This window comes from Phoca vitulina, unplaced genomic scaffold (assembly GCF_004348235.1).
Source record: "Phoca vitulina isolate PV1807 unplaced genomic scaffold, GSC_HSeal_1.0 scaffold25, whole genome shotgun sequence".
Taxonomy (NCBI): domain Eukaryota; kingdom Metazoa; phylum Chordata; class Mammalia; order Carnivora; family Phocidae; genus Phoca; species Phoca vitulina.
Window position 1 is genome coordinate 5,373,073 of NW_022589728.1, and position 20,036 is coordinate 5,393,108.

Here is a 20,036-nt window from a genome sequence, read left to right on the forward strand (position 1 = left end):
GGGACAATTCATGGAGGAGATGACATTAGTCATTCGCTTTAAAGGATGAGTATGAATCCCATGTGGGAGAAGATAAAGGAAAGAATTTTGCTAGGAATAGACTATAACAGAGTTGAAATGGAAAGAGCATTTTATAAAAACAAGAATAAGCACCAGCTTTAGGCATGGGTTTTCCTATAGGAAATAGTACGGCCGTGAGATTAGAAGAACAAAATGTGAAGGTGAAGGTAATTAGAAAAAAAAATGCTTTCAAAAAAGAAAAAAAGAAAAAGGAGGGGGATGCCTGGGTGGCTCAGTTGCTTAAGTGTCCAACTTTTGATTTCAACTCAGATCATGATCTCGGGTTCCTGAGATGGAGCCTGGCTTTGAGCTCCGTGCTCAGCAGGGAGTCTGCTTGATATTCTCTCTCTGCTCCTCCTCCCTCTTCTTTCTCTCTCTCAAAGATAAATAAATAAATCTTTTTTAAAAAGAAAAAAAATGCTTTCTCCTTCAAAAAAAGAAAATAAGCAAGGAGAAAGATCATGCAAGGAAAATAAGATCAGGTGCAAAGGGAGCCAAGGAGAGGTTCAAAGGCAAAGATGAACTCAGAAGTTAGGTGTGAATAAACCAAGAGATTAAATGTAGCTATATTTTGGGATGGGGGTTGGGGGCAGCTAGGTGAGCTCAGAGGCCAGGACTGAAAGTGCTACACAGAAGTTTCCTTAGTCAAGAAGGCAGCAAGACTTGATATTTGAACACCTCTCCATAGTCACATGCTAGCCACTGACAGAATCCCTAGATCCCAGTGCTGCTGTTAACCCACTGCTCTTTCTACCACATGGGCCAGCCAAACCCTAAGTGATGGTTTGAATTAGTGTTATGAGAAGTCACCCATTGTGAGGAATGAAAACTCAAGAACACCATGTTTTGGTTGTGGGAGCTGATCTGTCAACACTGTGGGACATACTTATTTCAGTTCACACTTTATGCAGAAAAAATATTGCAAGATGCCAGAAACATTATTTTTGTAAACATATCATGCAATTTAAATGGAACTTCCAATGGTTATAGTTTACCTAAAAGGTAACAGCAAGAGATGAAATATTCTGCCTGAAGATTAAAGTCAATGTCCTCCTTCAAGAAGGATTGAGTTGAAACAAGCAGTAGTATTAAATAATTCTGTGTTGTGCTAGAGGTACTCAAAAGCACATTAGGGCGAGAAGATGCCAACCAAAGGGAACAAGTAAACTGTGAAGGGCCTGAGCAAGTTAGAAGGAACCTCAGCATATTAGTTACTAATAAGTCAAAGTAGCAAGGCAGTCATGTGACAGAAGGAAGTTGATAGAGATTCTGGATTTTGCTTGAGACACAGTCATTAAACTTTGAGAACACACTCTGGATGACTATGGAGTCATCTATTGAGGCATATAAAATGCTGTTTAAAAAGCATCCTTACATATTTTCTCTATCTAATGATCTGTGAAAAATATTTAAGGCAGATTTGGTTGATATCCAAGAGGTCAAAACAAAGACTCACAGGAGACTAAGGCTTTTGTTTTTTGCTACACTACTATTAAAATTGTTCGGTATTCTGCTACTTTTCATCAAATAGAAATGCAAACAATGGGTTAATAGAAGTCCTAGGTTCTGGGGATTCTGTCAGTGGCTAGCTTGTGACCTTGGAGAGATGTTCAAATGTCAAGTCTTTCTGCCTTCTTGGCTAAGGAAACTTCTGTGTAGCAAACAATCATTAACATTAACCCAAGAATTCATGAACTAAGAAAATCCCAAAGAAACCCAAACATTTGACTTTCCTGCCAACCCACACCATTGAAAATTAGCAACGAAGAGAAGAGTTTTTCCAAGTAAGTAATAAAGTCTAAGTTAATGCTTCTCAAACTTTAGTATGCATGTTAGTAGCTTAGCGATCTGTTAAAATGCAGGTTTAGTAGGTCTACGATGGGCCTGAGACTGCATTGCTAATAAGCTCCCAGGGATGCCAAGCATACTGACATTCTGAGTAGCCAGGCTTCAGGTCACATTTGATCCCCACATTGGAAGTTATCTCTCCCTCTACACACCTGTAGCACTTTGCTCACATCACCCACAATGACGTCATCACATAACTCCCTGGGCTTGTTACACTGATGCCATTAATTTTCTGTCTACTGCAATCCCTAGCCCTGCATTTGTGCAGAAGTAGCACTGAATGAACAAATAGTGAAGGAAAAATTCATTCCTCAATCAAGAGTGGCAAATACTGCTGTGTAAAAAGATTTATGTTACAAAAAAAGAAGAGTTAAATGGATGAAAAAAATTATCTCTGTCGGTGAGCTCTGCAAATCTGAAAGCCACAGTGAGGTAAATCTTCACGTGTGGCTTGCGGTGGTGACATTTTTTCAGAGTTTTAGAAAATGTCTGATTTCTAGAGATGTTCGTGCCTTAGACTCTTTTAAGCCATTGGTTGACATAAGCCACTAATATCCTTGTAATAATATTCGAATGTAAAAATAAAAGGTAAAGAAAATAAAGCACATTTCCTGGTTCTTATTTTTTTTCTGAGAAATTTCACTCTGGATATTTACTTAGAAGCTCCATGGTATTTTACTGAAATACAGACATTATAGTTTAAAGTAGAACATAAACAATTAAGTTGGGGAGTGCCCCATCCCATGTAATCATAACTTTATATATAATATATACTTTTTACACATATATATATATGTATATATATATATGGTGTGTGTAAACTGGAAAATACACAGCCATTTAGTCTCTAAGTTCAATGTGCTCTGAAGGGACAGGACCCCATTGTTGGCCCATTTCTAAGTGCCTGTCATCAGCCTCGGGTGGGTGTTAAGTGACACACACTTCCCACACTGTGAAAGCAGTCTTTGAAGTACAAGTACAGGTAGATCATCACCTGGGAGGTAGCATTTTGAAAGGAAAAACAAATAGAGAAGACACATATCTGTATCATCTCCTAATACTTTAATATAGACATAAAATCACATGCAATTCATGGAAAGATCTAGAAAGAAAGGACAATGGCCTCTTTATAATTGGTACTGTGGTGAATAAAGAAAAGGTGCTGGGGTTAGTTAGCAGATATATGTCAACTTGATTTATTAATTTATTGATAAAGTTCAAATAAATATTTACCCCAAAAGCAGATAATGAATTGGAATGCTGGTGTGTTAATGGAGGTTCATCAGCTGTAACAAAAGTACCGCTCTGGTGGGGGGAAGTGTAGATACTGGGGGAGGCTGTGCGCGTCAGGGCACAGGGTCTATGGGGAGTCCCTGTACCTTCCAGCTTCTGCTCAGTTATTCTGTGAACCTAAAACTGCTCTAAAAAGTAAAAACAAACAAACAAACAAACAAACAAAAACGGGAGGGGGTGGGCTTGGAGTGTGAGGGCTTGCAGTAGTGGAAAATAATACAGAGGCTGCATCGGGTACTGGGAAATATGGGATGTGCCCTGGACCACACATAGGACCTAAGTTCTACCTCTAGTTCAGTCACTAATTACTCAGACACCTTGTAAAAATCACTTAACTTCCCCAGCTCATGAGTTAAATGTGGCTAATGTCATTTGTCCTGACTACCTCCCAGGCGGCTTGTATGGATCCAATTAGACACTGTGTGTTCTTTCAACCACTCACTCTACAGGCACCTATTGAAAGCCCACTCAATGGCAGGTTTAGTGCTAAATGTTATTAAAGGCTATGTAAGTACATAAATATATGATAGAATTATGGTTAATGAGATTTTCTTGTTATATAACAAACTCTTTTTTAAATTTCATTCTTATTGGAAGTCTCCCTAATCTATTTTAAGACACTCTCTGTCCCTATAAGTACAGTAGAGTAAACAAAATTATCTCTCTGGAGTGATTAACTCATCTTATGCCTCAACGTCACATGTCCAACAACAGCCTACCCATTACCCAGAGGTGAGGATGAGGAAGGCAGAGAGTGGGCAAATAAACAATAATGCCTCAGGCACCCCCAGATGGACACTTCTCTTCTACATCCAATCTTTATCATCCGCTGCTTCGGTTATCAATCTCACTTGCCCCCAAAGTGGCCTATCATAAAATGAGTTTTCTTTAAGGTGTCAGGCTTTTGGATTCTAATTTATAGGCTTGGCAACAATATTTAGAAAGACATATTGCTAATATGAATGTAGTAGATATGTTATAAAAATCTAAAACATGAACTGAGCTCTGCATTTGGAAATCATAGCAATTAACCTTGTGATTTTTTTATCCAACCTTGTGATTACAGCTACTTATTTCCTTTAATGTGGATGATGGACTTATGGAAATCTTAATTTTAGAAATCCACTTATGTCTATTTTATTTCCTTCAGTTGTCATCTCCAGAAATCTCTGTGCAACAAGTAGTTGCAATGAAATCATACTTATCAAAAGAAACTCTATTCCCCCACCCCAAAATTGGGAAGAAAGCTATTAAGTATTAAGTAAAATGTTTAATTGATATAAAAACTCTTGTGAATGAAATAAGATAGAAGAAAAAAGAGAAAGCCATCTAAATCTGTAAGTCACAAGTTTTTCACATGCTGATTAAATGTTATGATTAAATCTATAGCCTACTGATTACAGACTTTATAAAATACTTAACATTTTAAAACTTACAAGAAAATGCCAAATGACATGGTTTTTAAATAAAGAAACAAATTATACAAAATAAAATAAAGTGAAAAGAGACAACTAAATTGTAATTTTCATTACAAAACTTGCCAACAAATTGGTAAGCAGCAATAAGACCACAAAAGGACAGTGGGATTTGACTCTAATACACTTAAGAGTCTTGAATTCATTTGTGTCTCTAAGTAGTCACATAGGAAAGCCATTTCAGAGGCTAGAATATATTTTCCTAATTAGAGGAAGGGGCTGGATTGGTGTAAAACACTTTGCCAATGCATGAGACAATTACCAATATTAGTAGATGCAATAGCATTCAGATCAGATTAAGGATAATAGTAATAAAAGAAAAGCAGAGATAATACAATGGTCATGATTTAGAAGGACATGAGAGCACCTTCTCAACACCACCTGTAACCTGAATTGTGTTGGAGGAAAGACTGGAAATGCTAATAAGGAATGTGATTAAAGGTGGGCCTGTGGTTATAAATTGCTTTTTTAATGGTGATGATAGTAGCTGACATAGAGTATAATAAGAAGATGAGAATGTCACTATCAATTTTTATTAGTGTCATGAACAATATACAGTATATTTAAATTAGCTTCATTTGTATTAGTATTTTTGTAAGTAGTAGCTCTAGAAGCAATAACATGTCCAATGCATTCTAAAAAGAAGAACTAAATAAAGTTGCCAACGTTCCCTAGAAAATGGCCATAACTTTTACACTGGGGAAAATGTGCCACATATCCTAAGATACTCAGAATTCAGGTGCACAAAAATTCTAGATTCTGGAGCACAACAAATCTGCAGAATAAATTGGAGGAGCAATTGTAGTAAATGGGTAAAGTCATACAAAAATGTCAAAGACACTAAAAATATAACCTTCTGTATAAATTGGAATGTTTTCCCAAGATTTACATAGAATGATAGTTCAGGTCTATACCTGAGTCAACTTAAATCATGTAAGAAATAATTTGGAACCTATTCGGCCTAAGCATGAACATTCTGTTGAAAATAAGTAATTATAAAATTAAATAATCAGTTAGTGATTTTTATAAACTGGTTCTTATTAAAGAAAAATAGGTGAATTGGTTTCGCTTATGGATTTTCCCAACAATTATCACCAGCTTTCTGAGTTGGGCTAATGACAAATTAGGTAAAATTGAATATCTGACAAAAAATAATTTGGAAAATAGGAAATATTTTTACTTTTAATCAAAATATCTTCTTTGTTTCAATTTCAGAAACCTAAGCTGTTGAAAAACAGGCCATAAAGTTTAAAATATAGAATTTCAAAAATCCAGCTGCTGACAATATGAATAAACCATTTCTTTTTGATTTATATTCTAGATGGTTAGTATTAATTGTGTATGAGAGAAAGCATAGCCTGGTGGTCGAGAACCTGGCCTGAGTCAGAAGTCTGGACTACTTACTAGCTGTGTAATCTTGCACTAGTTATTTTCACTTTCTTCATCTGAAAATTGGAAAAACCATAGTTCTTAACTTAAAAGTTTATTGTGAGGATTAAATGAGATAATAATGTGAAAAAGAATGCTCAAGAGTGTGGTACACAACAAGACCTCAATATATATTAGTTTTATTGTAATTACTAAAGCTAACAGTGTGCTTAAATAGTAATCTCTATTTCTCCAGAAAGTTTATATTAAACATTTTTTCCCTACAAAGTTGCTTCTCTCTGCTAATTCCTCCCTTTTCCTCTATGAATTATAGATTTCTCCTTAAGCCAAAATACACACTCACTCATTCTTTCAAAATTCTTTTCTTTTCAAGTTATTTTTTAAGACATATCACTCAAAAGGCCCTCTTCCCTCCCAAGAATGGTTTGATTCCCTAAAAAGACTGACTGGAGACACAGTCATTTCTACAGAGAGCGGAAGACCGTGAGTTCCTGGGTGCCCTGTTTCTGCTCGGACCACTAGGAAACCATTGCCTAATAGGGAAACATCTCATGCACTTTAAGCCCTTGATCATTTTAAACTTCTTTTGCTCATTCTATAGGGAACATAAAGTCTCCAAGCAGATAGGAATTTTAAATGAGAGCAGATTTAAAAACAAGAAATTAAGTAAGTCAGACACTTCATTCATTTAATCCTGCCCTGATGTGTGGGTGCATTCTCCTTTCTGCTCAAGTAATTTAAAATGTAAAATGTAAACTTCTCAATCACAAAATTGGAAATGTAGGCAGGACCAGGGATTGCCTACTAACAAATTTCCGCAGAGAAGAGTATCAGCATGAAAGCTTGTACTCCATTCTGATAAATAGGTGTTCCACTAAATAAGTGAACCAAAATTGTGACAGAACGAATCCTCTGAAACATGGAAGTAACTAAGAGAGCCTTTGCTTCAGGAAATCACAGAACACAGTTGCCTGGAAAAATAACCACATAAACTGTTCATGGATACAGTGTAAATTTCAAGGTGTATCAAATGCTGTTCTACATCCTCCTGTTTTCAAACATTTCCCCAAGAAACACATATAGACCATTGTTGTTTTCAGAAAGGTGGATTAGATGGTAGGTTTGAGACTTTCTGGGACTGCAATAGCAAACAAGGGAAAAGGGACAAAGGACTCATCTTGCTCCTGACACAATTTCTCTAAAAAATATCACCAGTACAAAATATGTATGTCAGCATGTGTTTCTATTTTGAACGTACTTTAAAAAAAAATAAATAAATTACACCTTGACAGAGACTCTGCAAAAAACAAAACAAAACAAACTCCACAACTAATTGGAGTTTATTCTGCTAAACCTCTTACGATGGAATTTCCATAACATTGTCTTAGGTGCATTCATAGTCTCTAAGCTGGAAATGCATGGACACACCCACAAACCTACTGTCTTCCAATGACTACATTTAAAAATTTATATAATAGAATTATCTAATCATTTATAACAAAACTGGAGAACTTGGAACTTGGGTCATTTGTTGATCAGGGTCACAGATGACAGTTCAGTTCTTCACTCATAACCAGTGCACAAACCAACCACAGGCGAGGTGTGAGCACAGAAGTGGCAAACACTCCACGGAGGAAAGTGGGAAACTACATTACAGCAAAATGTTGTTGTGTTTTGTTATCAAAAAGGGAGCCCTAATTGTTTTGAATCAATTGAATCAAATTTCCCTTTCTCTTCTCCTTTGGGGTATAGACTAATAAGCCTGTTGGCCTATTCCTCCCACTACCACAGGGATTCTCAGGTTTGAAATGTACAAAAACATTTTAATAATTAAAGCCAAATCGATACTAGAAAAAGTAACGTGGGACAAATCTTACCTGAGCTCCTGAATTAGAGAATCTATTGGCACTGTTGACAAAAAGAAAGGAGAAAAATCAGTTTGTAATTTTGAAAACTGTTTGACTGAAACTTTTCACCCACCTAGAGATAATGACCAATAAATGGTTAATCCAGACCCCACTTAACTTCCCACTGGGTGAATGGATCATTTCTGGTTCTGGTTCTTTGAAGTGGATACCAGTGGATAAATGAATATGGCCCAGAACAGATGATTCTGGGTTTAGTGCCTTAGGTGACCCTGGGACCTTGCATTCATGGATTGGATTTTCCAAATACCCATCTTTAAACATTCATTGAAAACATATAAGAACATGAAGGACTTGAATTATTTTTTAAATCAATTTTATTGTTTATATGAAATTTTTCAAAAGAATCCTAACTGACACTTTTATTGACATTAAACAAGTATTTATACAAAACTGGGAAAGTTTTACTAAGTGAATGTGTCCCAAGATTATGTTCCATAGATTTTAGAAAGAGAAAGATATGCTTCAGCGATGTTAGTATCAACATCGTTTTAAAAATAAGAATCTTGTAGAAAAAAGAGTTTTGATTTTCTTTCTGACAAGTGATGGGCATTAAAGAAGTTCATGTTTATAAATACCTGCCTACACAAGGATAAGCAGCATATTGAGAAAGACAACAGGTGGTTTTAAAGATTACTCATGCCGCACGAGAAACAGTTGTTTCATTTCTAGAAGAACATTTTGGCTCTATTTAAGGGTGTATATTACGTGCCAAAGAATTGAAAGTACAAAAAGAATTGCAAATTAAAAGACCCACATTTAAAAGTATGCTAGAATAGTGTGCTTTTAGAAGTCAAAACAAGGGATTCGTATAATCCAAATACAGTCCCTAGAATGCTCGTATTTATAGCAGATGTGAGCTTATCCTAAATAACAATACAAATCATTTTTTTCTTCAACTTGTATTCTATTGAGAAGTTTGTTGCATAAAAATTTAATGTTTAGAACTATTGCATTCCAAATATTAGGATATATGATGTAATTACTTTAAATGTAACTTGAAGTAAAACTGGGCACTAACATGGTGTGAAACTTCTGTTTGGGTAGAGAAAGTTCCTGCATCTTGTACAGCATTATTCTGCATTTTGTTTATCATAACTAATAATAACATGGTTACATTTTAACTGAAAAAAAATCATCTTGGAATTTATTAAAAATTTTGGGATTCTGGACTTTACTCAAACAGCCATTATTTACCTTGACCACAAAGATAAACATAGCTAAGGAAAGCATTTCATCTGATTAGCCACTTTCAACAGTAAATCTCAAAAACCCTTCCTTAGCAAGGCCGACCAGGAGAAGAGTTGGGTGGGGAACGGCTATCCAGAGTGTTTTCAGAGGCTATGGTGAAACTGCAGTTGTCCATTTAGAATTAAGGGTCACAAAAATATAGCTAATTATAATAAAAGTTATTTTCCTTAAGGGGTATTATTGCCAGTCAATCCTGTTTTCCAGATGTTTAGATCATCAAGAGCCTGTTTATATTTCAATATTACATTACCATCTGTTGGTTACAAAAAGAGAAGGATAACCGGCAAGTTAAACCTTTCAAACATTACTTTGCAGAGCTGCCGGAAATTCCCAGCAGGGACAGGCAAAAAACAAACATCAACATTTTACTTGAACTAAGTTTAGATTGGGAGCCACTAAACCAGATAACATAAAAATCAAAATCTGCTTTGGCAGTAAACTAACAATTCTGTTTTTTCCCTTGGCCATTAAAGGTCACTTCAATAATTTGGAGGTCTCCATGAAGCATTCTTCCCTTGCTGACCCTTATGTTGTTTTGCATGATGTTTTAAATCTACTCATGATTGCATTTTGCAAAAATTAGCATCACACACATTGGGACTTTTCTGAGTCCTTTAGCTCCTGGTTCATAATATTTTGCCTTTCAATGCCATGATCGAATGTCCTAGCTTGATTTAAAAAAAGAAGCCCTGAGGAAGTTGTAATCATTCTGACTACACGTTAGGGACTGAGCATTGGAACTCCCAAATTCTATGGTGTGATGGGCACGGTGTCATGGAACCTGCTTGCTAACTCACCCTTGGTTCCTTTAGAGCGGGTACGCAGCGTTTTATCTTCAGCTTCTGCATCCATCTGTAACATGAACACAAAGTCCTGAAGTCATTCCTTTGACATTGACCAAAATACGAAAACATGTCCTTGCAAGTTCTAAAGGTCATAATGAAAAATAGAGTAGCCTTCCATGCTCTTGAATAGCCCCCTGCCTTGGCAGGTATATAGCTGCGACTGCCCTTGCAGTACATGAGTTTTGGAAATACTTTTATAGATGCTGAAACCAGAGGGAACAGTGACAAGAGGGCAGATGTCCTTGTCCATAAGTGTTTGCTATGATTCAAACACTTCTGGCATTACAAAAATAGGGAAAAAAAAAAGAAAAGGATTATCTGCTTAACAGTGGTTGTAAAGGAGACAAAACCTCAAATGCCAAACCAAAAGGTTTCAGACTAATTTACTAAAACCTGATTCCTTTGCATTTCTAGACCCTGTCTGATATGCACCTCTTTCTAATTCAGGAAAAATGATCCCCTGTGCAAAAAAGCAACATGAAGGCAAATTCCTGAAATGCCCCCATTTCAAAATACCACTGGAAACGTTGATCATCAAATGATATATATTTACTCCCAGAATTCCAGAATAAATATTGGTTATAATTGTGCAAATCTGTAAGGAAAGTGAAATTTGAGTGCTGCACGTGTCAGCATCAAACTCCCTAAAACATCATTACTAAATATTTTAAATGTAATCAAATAAACTATCAAAAGGATGGAAAGACTTTAAAAGCCTGCTGTTTTTGTCCCTCTGAAGATGGTCAGACATGACTACTCCCATTGGTTTCACTAGAATCTTCCAATAATCTCTAGTTTAATTCACCTTTGCACATTATCAGAAGGAATTCTTAAATGGAGAGAAGTTATTTTGCTTGAAATTGAGAAGCAGCCAGAAGGCACTGTCCGTGGTGCCCATCCTTACATCCTGACACTAGCGTGGATGCGGTATGACTGCGATGGTAATGGGAGGCGCATCTCTGCTCTCTCAGGCTGAGTTGTGATTGAAGGCACTGACCTGCCATAGACTTATAATAGGGGAGCAGGTGTGGCAATGATGGACTTTAATTTCCTTTAATAAACCTTTTATGTGCCACACTTTTACTGCCATTCGACGCTCTCCAAGGTCCTGCACATAATAGGTTCATTACTTTTGATTACTATAGTCTATTGAGACAAACAACTCCAGAACACACTATATATTATGTTCAGTTAAACCAATATAGACTATTTATCCATTGTGCATTTTTTCACCTGCAACACTACAGACAAAATTAACGACAGCTCTCGTAAGCTAAAACTATTAAAACCACCAGTACTCTTTTGTCATCATTTCATAATAAACACCACACCAATCATTGAACTGTTTTTTAAATTAGCAAACAAAAAGTGTTCACTGCTTTTGCTAAGCGCAGTTGCTTTAGTCTAAATAAAATGGTCCATCGTTATGAATATTTTAAAACCACATAATAAGAGAAAACAATAATAAAACAGAGGTGATTTTTTTTCCTGTAGATTTTCCTTCTTTTAAAACCACATGAATTTATGACAGATGTGACACTGCCTAGGATTAAAATGGCTTGGTTTACTCAGGATGGTGAGCACTGCGTTGTGAAATCCTCCTCTTCCGTGAGTATCTCTGTTGCATATAAAGTGGCTCAACTCATGCAAACTCCCCTCCATGTGCTAAATGAGTAACTCAGTCAAGAGAGATCAGTAGCAGGAGGGTTAAAATGATGAAAACCACCAACTATTTCTGAGGATGCTACTTCTACGGGTGAGTAGCAACTCAACACAACTCTAACATTTTCCTGCCACACAGGTGCTGTGAGGTCTCCCCAACCACTCTGAAAAATCTCTCCCAAAAGGCAAGTGAAGATTGAACTCCATGAGTTTCTTTACCAAAACTGAAACACAGGTTGCAAAGAGTGCCAGCAGGCACATATAAAAGTTTTAGAAACATACTTAAATGGAACCTTCCTTATAACAGCTTTAAGACTAATTCCATTTTGCAATTCAGCTATCCCTTTGGACCTGACATGTCTGCAACCACCCCATGCAGCCGCCTCCCCATTAAAGTCATTGGAAGGAATGCATAAATATTCATGGACCTCTGCTTGATTATGCTTGGAATGCTAGCCTCATAATTGTATTTTGTGGCACTATTGTCCTCTTGATGGTGTAGCATATATATCCCATGTAAACATTTTAAAGACTGGTAAATCATTCATAAAGCAAAGTTTTCAAATTTAACTTGTGTGCCAAGTTGTATGAATGAAATGGATCGAGGCCATAATATATAATCCATCGATTTCACCTTCTTTCTCCGTTTCACAACCAAAGAACAATAAAAATTACTAAGTTCAGTGTCTACTCATGTCTGATAGCTCACTGAGGAATAGAAGTTCAGAAACCTAAAGCAATGTGCTTTCTTTTTAGGGGTGGAAGTTTTTAACATTCATGAGATGGCTTGCTCTCCTGACAGATCTCAATCTGAAGATAAGTCTTTGTTTTCTAAAACCTTATATATGGGTGTAGAAATTTCTAAGCATTTTTTATATGGACTATTCTCGTGGATTTTAATAAACTCCCAATAAGCAGACTTAATTTTTATAAAATCAAACTTCATATTCAGTGAGTACCTTGTTCTGGGAATGGTGCATTAAATGTGGAAAGAGATTTCTATCTCAGTGCATGTGTTGATACCTGGGGTAAGTGTGCCAGGGTGGGGGTGGGGGTGGAATTCCCATCCTTTCAACTTCTTCCAGACCTATAGAGAAGGCCCACAGCTATGGCATGATTCAGGAGACTGACCTAATTAACACGTGCTACAATCTGGGAAGCTACACTTCTTGCTGGGAACATTTTTTTTTTTTTTCCTGTTGGAAGAGGAGACATGATCATTTTTACTGCTGAAGTCCCAAATGCTATTGACAAGTCTCCAATGAATTTGGCAAAACTTAATGAATCATTTCCTTTCTCAAAACAGAGATCTGATTTTCTAAAAAAGCTGTCCTTTTTGAGGTTTCTTAGAACCTTTGTCTACCTCATTTCATTGTTTATGAATGTGAACACGTCAAGATATTTTCTGAGATCCCTATAATGGGTTCCTCCTGGCTCTGATAATCTACTTCTCGAAAGAGATAAAATATTGAAGGTAGGCTTTGCCATTTGTTTTTCCTGATCTGAAACTACTTTAAGAAAATTCATCTAACCTACAAGTATGAAAATTTTATGTATAAATATGTGAAAAGGAGGAAAAAGTGGTTCTTATCTGGTATTCATAATAAAGCCATGAAAAAATTTTTACAAGACTTCATTCCCCAGTTCTCTGGGAAGAGGAGTTAATACGAGGAGAAATGGCAAGAGGGAAAGAAACTTATGAGATAAAGAAGGCAAAGAAGTGAAACTTGCAGAGAGGATATGCAAGAATCAGCAAGTAATAAGTAGATAGGCAATGAAGAAGAAAAATGACCATAAAATAAAATTTAACTACTTAGTTGAATTTGGAAACCCCTTACTTAACATCCTTATATACTCACAAACCTGTATATAGGTGCACATCGTAAATTCCTAGTTACTTTTACTTGACCATCTTTTCTTACTGGCACTCACATCAGGGGCAATCAGCAGATCTCCTGTCCACATCACCCCAGTACACAGATCTGGAGCCTTCTTCTGGGCTGAAGAGAGAGTCCTGAAATCGCTGGTTTGTGGGAAGGAGACCCTCAAGGAGCAGGACACAGAATTTATAAACTCAATTTTGCTTTCAGTCACACAAAGTTCCCTTTGATTTTATTTTTCACTCAAAATCCTATTTTAACCTAATGGTAAAAAAATAAAAAATCTCCAAGTAAATATTTAATCATTTTTTAAAAACTGGATAAAAAATATCTCTTGGTGATATTGAAGTTTTAGTTTTCCTCTCAACAGAACTGTAGACACTGATGTCCTAGATGATGATAGATAGATAGATAGATAGATAGATAGATAGATAGATAGATAGATATAAATACATATAAGTAGTCTTGAATTTCTTACTATTAATATAAAAAGCCATAGTGATCATAGCATTTCAAGCATACCTTCTCAAAATCCTGATGGAATTAATCTTAATACTGTCTACTTACACATAATCTCGTGATGGTAGCTACCTTTAATTTGAGAAGTCCTTCACATACACTCAACTTGCAATAATTTCCACTTATAACAAGATTTCATTGTGTTTCCCTCCTCAAGCTTTGTACTGGCAATGCATTTTTGTAGATTGTGCCACATGACTCTTGTTAGATGTCATTTCAAGTCCAGGGCATATGTGGCAATGGAGAGAGGAAGCTCTATGGCTGCCGAGAAGAGGTCCTGGGGTCCTCTCCATGAGGAGCCTTTTATCCTCAGTGGATGCTTCCTTTACAAAAATCAATTTTTAAAAAAAAAATCACAAAGAGAAACTCAGGAAGTTGGAAAGGCTAAACCCAGAAAATGAAACAACTGGAGGATGCCAGTATCTTAGAATGAAATTTGGCCAGATTGAAGAACAAAGAATCTTACACTGAGTGCCCTTTCTTTTGCTGATTTCTGGCATCATTTTCTTTTAAATACAGGTTTGGATCTGCCCAAAATGGCAGCAAAAGCTGTCTCCCTATTATACAGGGAAAGGACGGGAAACATGAGTTGTGATACTAAAAGAATAGTTTACTTGTTGAGAGAATATTGAGATGGAATGTTCAAGTATTTGTTTTCTCTGTTCTGACCCTCTTTTTACTTTTCTGGTTTTCTTTTCGTATGTTTCTTAATTTCTCAGAAAGAGTACATCAAAAAATGGATTTTTAAAAAAATGTAAACTAATAAAAACTGTTGTTTACATCATTCAAGATGTCACATTAATTTTCTCAACCTTCTCTAAATCCTTTATTCTAGATAAAATGAAAATTTTCTGAATCCTTTATCCTTATCTCTGATTCCAACTCCTTGTTCTTACCTCTATGTCTCTAATTATACTATCTTTGATTCTGTACAGAAAGCTAGAGAATTGAATGATGTGTCCCCTTTAGATTTAGGATACCTCTCTCGTCTGCCCTAATCTTTCTCACCCCAACAAACACCACAACTAAGGAAGAAGTAGACTCAGTCCACCATCAGATAAAAAAAAAAAGTGCAGTTCTCTGGGAAACTCTTCTTTCTGAGAGCCAACTACATGCCCATTCCCCTTAGATAAGGAGGTGATTTTCAGAGGGATTTCCAGAGTCACTTGGAAATGCACTCCAGTAAAAGAAATCTTAGACCTGAGACAAGCTTGGGTAGCTTTATAAGGAAGTTGTTCTATTTTGAGTCTCATTTCTCATTTCTGAGTTGTCACTGCTATTGTCGACTTCATCCTGTAACTTCGCACAACTGGCAAAGCTGAATATAAACCAAAGCCATATGTTTGTGTCCTTTTGCCAAACGACTCCAGCAAATAGTTCTATTATTCCCTTAGGTAGCCAACGTGTGCCAAGGATTTCTATTAGTCGCTGTACTACGGCCTCTGAGTCACAGCTTTGTGACATAAGGGGGCAATCGCCAGCTTTACGTTTTAAGAGAATTTTTGTGTATTTTTTAAATATGCCCTGTTTAAGGATAACTCAGTAAGTAATAACTTAAAAGGGCCTTAAATTTTTTTTCTTGCTGATATATTGAGATGCATGTGTACAAATATGTAATTGTTAGAAGACAAGCTCCTTCATAGAGAGATAAATTATTTTTAATAGGTTTTTCCAAGGACAACTCAATTCCTTACTTTCCAGTGTTTGTAGGAATTAACTTCAGAAGTCATCTATAGTACTTTTAAAAACATGCTTTTAAACTATCTCACTTGTTTATTCTTAATCCTTCAGTAAACTAATTTCTAACACAAATGAATTTAAATAGATTTTTAAGACAATTTTAATGCTGAACTTTTCTTTAAGGGTAAACATGTATGAGCAAATAACATAAACCAATCAATATGCAAAAGGACTCCACCTGCTTAATATTTTTAAATATTAAAGTGATCATGCTCTGACAAAAATCCCAATTCCAAATTCAGCACTAACAATAAATCTCTTTCAGAGCAAATCCATAAAATGCTGTTATAAAGGAGAGCGTTTATATAAATGCTTTGATTGGATACATTTTATTTCAATAGATTCTACTTTTTAATACAAAATGTTGCCTTACCTCTCTTTTTCTCCAGGTAACTTGTCTGCCAACTTGGTTTGCCCTGCTCTGTCAAAGTGACTAAATGTCTTTGTCCACTTCAGTGAGAAGTCCTTAAATTCATTCTGTTAAATCAAAAATAAAAGAAGGAAGGCATGTCAAATTAAACAGAAGATCAGTAGTACACACTGACATGAACAATAATGCATTGACACTTTTACCTGTAATCTGGTTGGGCTCTACCATAGACAGAACGAAAGATTTTATACTACAATATCAATCGGAAAAAGACTTTTACATTTTTAAAGGTAGCCACATTCATTCTTGTCTTAACTACTGACCTATATATATTACATCTCAATTTGGTAGATAAATTGGATAGTATTATCTATTACTAGTATTTTTACGATTATCACTAGTATTTTTACTTTTAACCACCAAAAGAAGTTCAGACAAGATTTGGAAAGTGCTCTACTCAAGAAATCACAAAAGACAGATTCAAAATTCATCCTTTTGTTGTTTAGAGCTCTCTTTAATGAGACTGTCATAAAATGCTACTAATGATTTTTGCCAATATTTTAACCTGCTTTCCATAGAAATGATTTACCCTTGTTTTACTTTGCATTCAGACATAACACATAGATGTGAAGAGCTGCTTCACATCTATTTTGTCCCAGGGATGGGAAGAGAATCTGTCTTCAGGCCATTTGGCTCTTCAGAGAAAACTTTGAAATTCAGCATAATTTCACTCAGCATCCTAGAGAGGGACTATTTATACAAATATCACATATATCAATGCACATCTAAAGTGTGTATATCTGGAAGTTCTGGTATTTTAAAACACAAGCCACCAACCTTCCGTGTAGAAGATTTCTATCTTCCTGTATTTTACCCTTTGCAGTAGATTGAAGTGCTTGGCTTTTTAACCATAGATTTCTGTATTGCTTGTAAGCTTTGACCAGACATTAAGCAGATGCTTCTTCAACTCAAGTCAGCAACTGTAGTTCCTGGGGAAAAATAGGTATAAAACTCTCTCAAGTGATAGAGCAGATTATTGAACATGATGTCAGAATTGAAAAGTGGCATAGTAGCTTGGGAATTCTTAGTTTGTGTTTGACTGCAACTGGAAAAAAAAAAAAAAAAGGCTTTCTGTACAAATGGCATTTGGCTGATTCTACTTCACTCTTCTCAGTTCAGAAAGAGTCCCGAAGCTTTCCACCTGCCTATACCCTTTTGTTTGCCACACTCTAACCTAAAACAAAAGATCCTGGAAAACAGTCACACTGGTGAGCAAAGCTCTTTCTAAATCCTGAAAGTAATGGCTTTTTGTCTAATACCCTATCGTGTTATGTATTTATTAGCAATACATTTTCCATTTATTTTCTCAAAGATTGCCAATAAAGAACTGAATCACATAAGGGAGTAGCTGTAAACCCTCTGAGTTCCCTAATGTCAAACTCATTAGCATCCGAATAAGCACACAGCAGCACATCATCTGCACAATTGCAATTTTTTACTACTTTTAATAGCGTTTCTCAAAGGGCTCATTTTCAACTTTCTTCAGTGGTTAGTTGGTTCTCAGGGGAAAAGTAGCTTCCTAACGCTGGCAGCTTCCACTCAACAACCCGGCCGTTTGCTGTCAGATGCATCAGCCCTCTGCCCTAACCCCATCTGCTGTCTCTCCTCTCCCTGGGGAGAAGAGTTAAGGCAGCACAGCTGAGATCAACTTGGAGAAGTGCACAGAGGGCGCCAACAAATATAAGTTTAGAAATATGATTTGACACAAAAGGGCTTGAGAAATCCAAGTACACCAAAATACAAATGGGAAATTTGAGCCCTTCAGAGGCTCCCATTCCATGTGTCTATCATTAATAACTCCACCCCCCACCCCCGCTTTTTGGAAACACACTCTTGGCTGTTACTAAAAGAAATCGTCCACCGAAATTGGTTCCCTCTGTCCCTTACATGTGTCCTATTATTTCAGGGAGGGGATACCTATAAAACCCATTTTTATTAATTGCCATACTTCAATCTCTTTCACTGATCTTGAGCCATTTTGTAAAACTTCAGGACTTACTAATATATTCATAGAAAATAGACATTCTGGAACAGTTAACTTAAGACTTGGAATCTTGACCAAGTTCCCACAATTGGCAAGAACATTAATTCTATCCCCCCTACCAGGATGCACACTTTTCCATTAAAGCTCATATTTTTATGAAACACCAATCTCAAAAGATAAAACCAGATGACAACCACCAAAGTGTTAGTAGCCTAATGGGTTACACGGTCCTTAAATGTGCTCTCTAATTAAGACATGGCTTTACTTGTTAAATGGAATCATCACAAAGTACTTCATTTGTCTGCTTTACTATATGCCAATAATTAGGGCCTCTCAGTTCTTTACAGCTGCTTCATGGGTGACTACTTGCTTCTGAAAAAGACAGTTCCTTCAACCAGTGATACATTAGAATGAATCTGCTGTGATATTTTTTAAAAGGGTATATCAGATTATGTTTTATTGGTGGTCTGGGGGTGGGGGTGGGAGCGAAGACCTAAAGTGATATGATGTGTATGTCAGTTGTATCCTTAAGCAGAGAACCACAGATTTACTTGTGGTTCCAAAAAAAATGCAATATTAAAAAAAAATCCTCCAAACTATACTCAAAGTGAAAAATTTGATGATAGGGCCAATAAGTTTAATAGGAAATGTATGTCACACTTTTAGCCTTTTAACTAATAACTAAAAGGAGCTCACCACGACCACCAATTTCTTTTTGGAATTTCTCATCAATGGAACCAGACTGTTGTACTTCAGTCAGGATGGAAATGCATGGCAGGGTCCTCTCAGAAGTTTGGAATGTTAAAACAAGCTGCAGAGACCACTCTCAGACTTAGTTTCTTAAGGAGTAAAATAAAAACAGAAGAATGCCAGCATGTTTACATTAGCACTGCTATTCTTTGAGGCCATGTCTCCACAACTTCTAACAGTCTTAATCTCCTGATCATTTTTCAAAGATTAAAGTCGTCAACAATTGTTCATCAGGTAGAATGATGAGAAAGGGGGGTTATCTTGGCTCAGTTTATTTTTTTGAATGTTAAAGCAAATCCTTTAAAGTCCAGAGTTTCCAGGTTTATTTTTATATGAATCAGCAAGATAATTTAACTTAGAGTCAAATTTTGTAGAAACCTTAATATCTTAACCTGGACAATCAAATTCCTTGTTTTCTCATTTTACATGTAGCTCCATTAAATGTCTAATGAAACTCCAAACCCCCTATTTTGGAATTTCTAATCAATGAGCTATAGAATTGGTTTTTCCATCACAGTCAGAGATTGTATATTTAGAAATTGATGCAAAAAAATTATGTCAGCCTATCGCCACCATATATTTACGTGGTCAAAGACGGCTTTCTTCTGCCTAGCTCTCCAGGTTGATATTAGGGGATATGCTTCATTGGCTGGAGCAAATGAAGAGAAGTAATGAGTTTCATTTAAGTTGTTTTAGGAAAAGAAAAATACTGTTTATTGGCCACCAGCTTTACTTTTACCATCAGCCCCTATTCAACTCCTGATCACAGTAGTGGTAGAAAAAAGAGCTTCGGCAAAACTGGAACTACTCTGCAGGAAAACCAGCTCTCGTGACAAAGTGGGTCAATGGCATTGCTTACTTTTAGGGAGAATGTCTGGAGTTTCAATCATCATATATTCAACAAGACTAATTCTTTGATATTAGCAACCAAATTGCCTTTCATGATCCATTTTGAACATTTTTTTGCTTCCCTGACTGATGACTG

The 20,036-nt window shown here is 36.2% G+C and overlaps 1 protein-coding gene across 6 annotated transcripts in view; it reads right to left on the reverse strand.

Moving 5' to 3' along the window:
* Positions 1–16,349, reverse strand: part of ST18 (ST18 C2H2C-type zinc finger transcription factor) — a 110,344-nt gene extending 93,995 nt beyond the window's left edge. For 4 of the 6 annotated variants that reach the window (XM_032421626.1, XM_032421623.1, XM_032421628.1 and 1 more), the window contains exons 1-2: positions 10,039–10,118; positions 7,943–7,973 (exon numbers count right to left, since the gene is read on the reverse strand). In XM_032421626.1, coding sequence (XP_032277517.1) covers positions 7,943–7,973; positions 10,039–10,102 — 95 coding nt within the window. In that variant the 5' untranslated portion in view covers positions 10,103–10,118. Of the gene's footprint in view, positions 1–7,942; positions 7,974–10,038; positions 10,119–16,260 lie in introns of those variants that run through there. The other 2 variants (XM_032421624.1, XM_032421627.1) reach the window with 2 other exon arrangements.
* Positions 16,350–20,036: the final 3,687 nt, after the last annotated feature.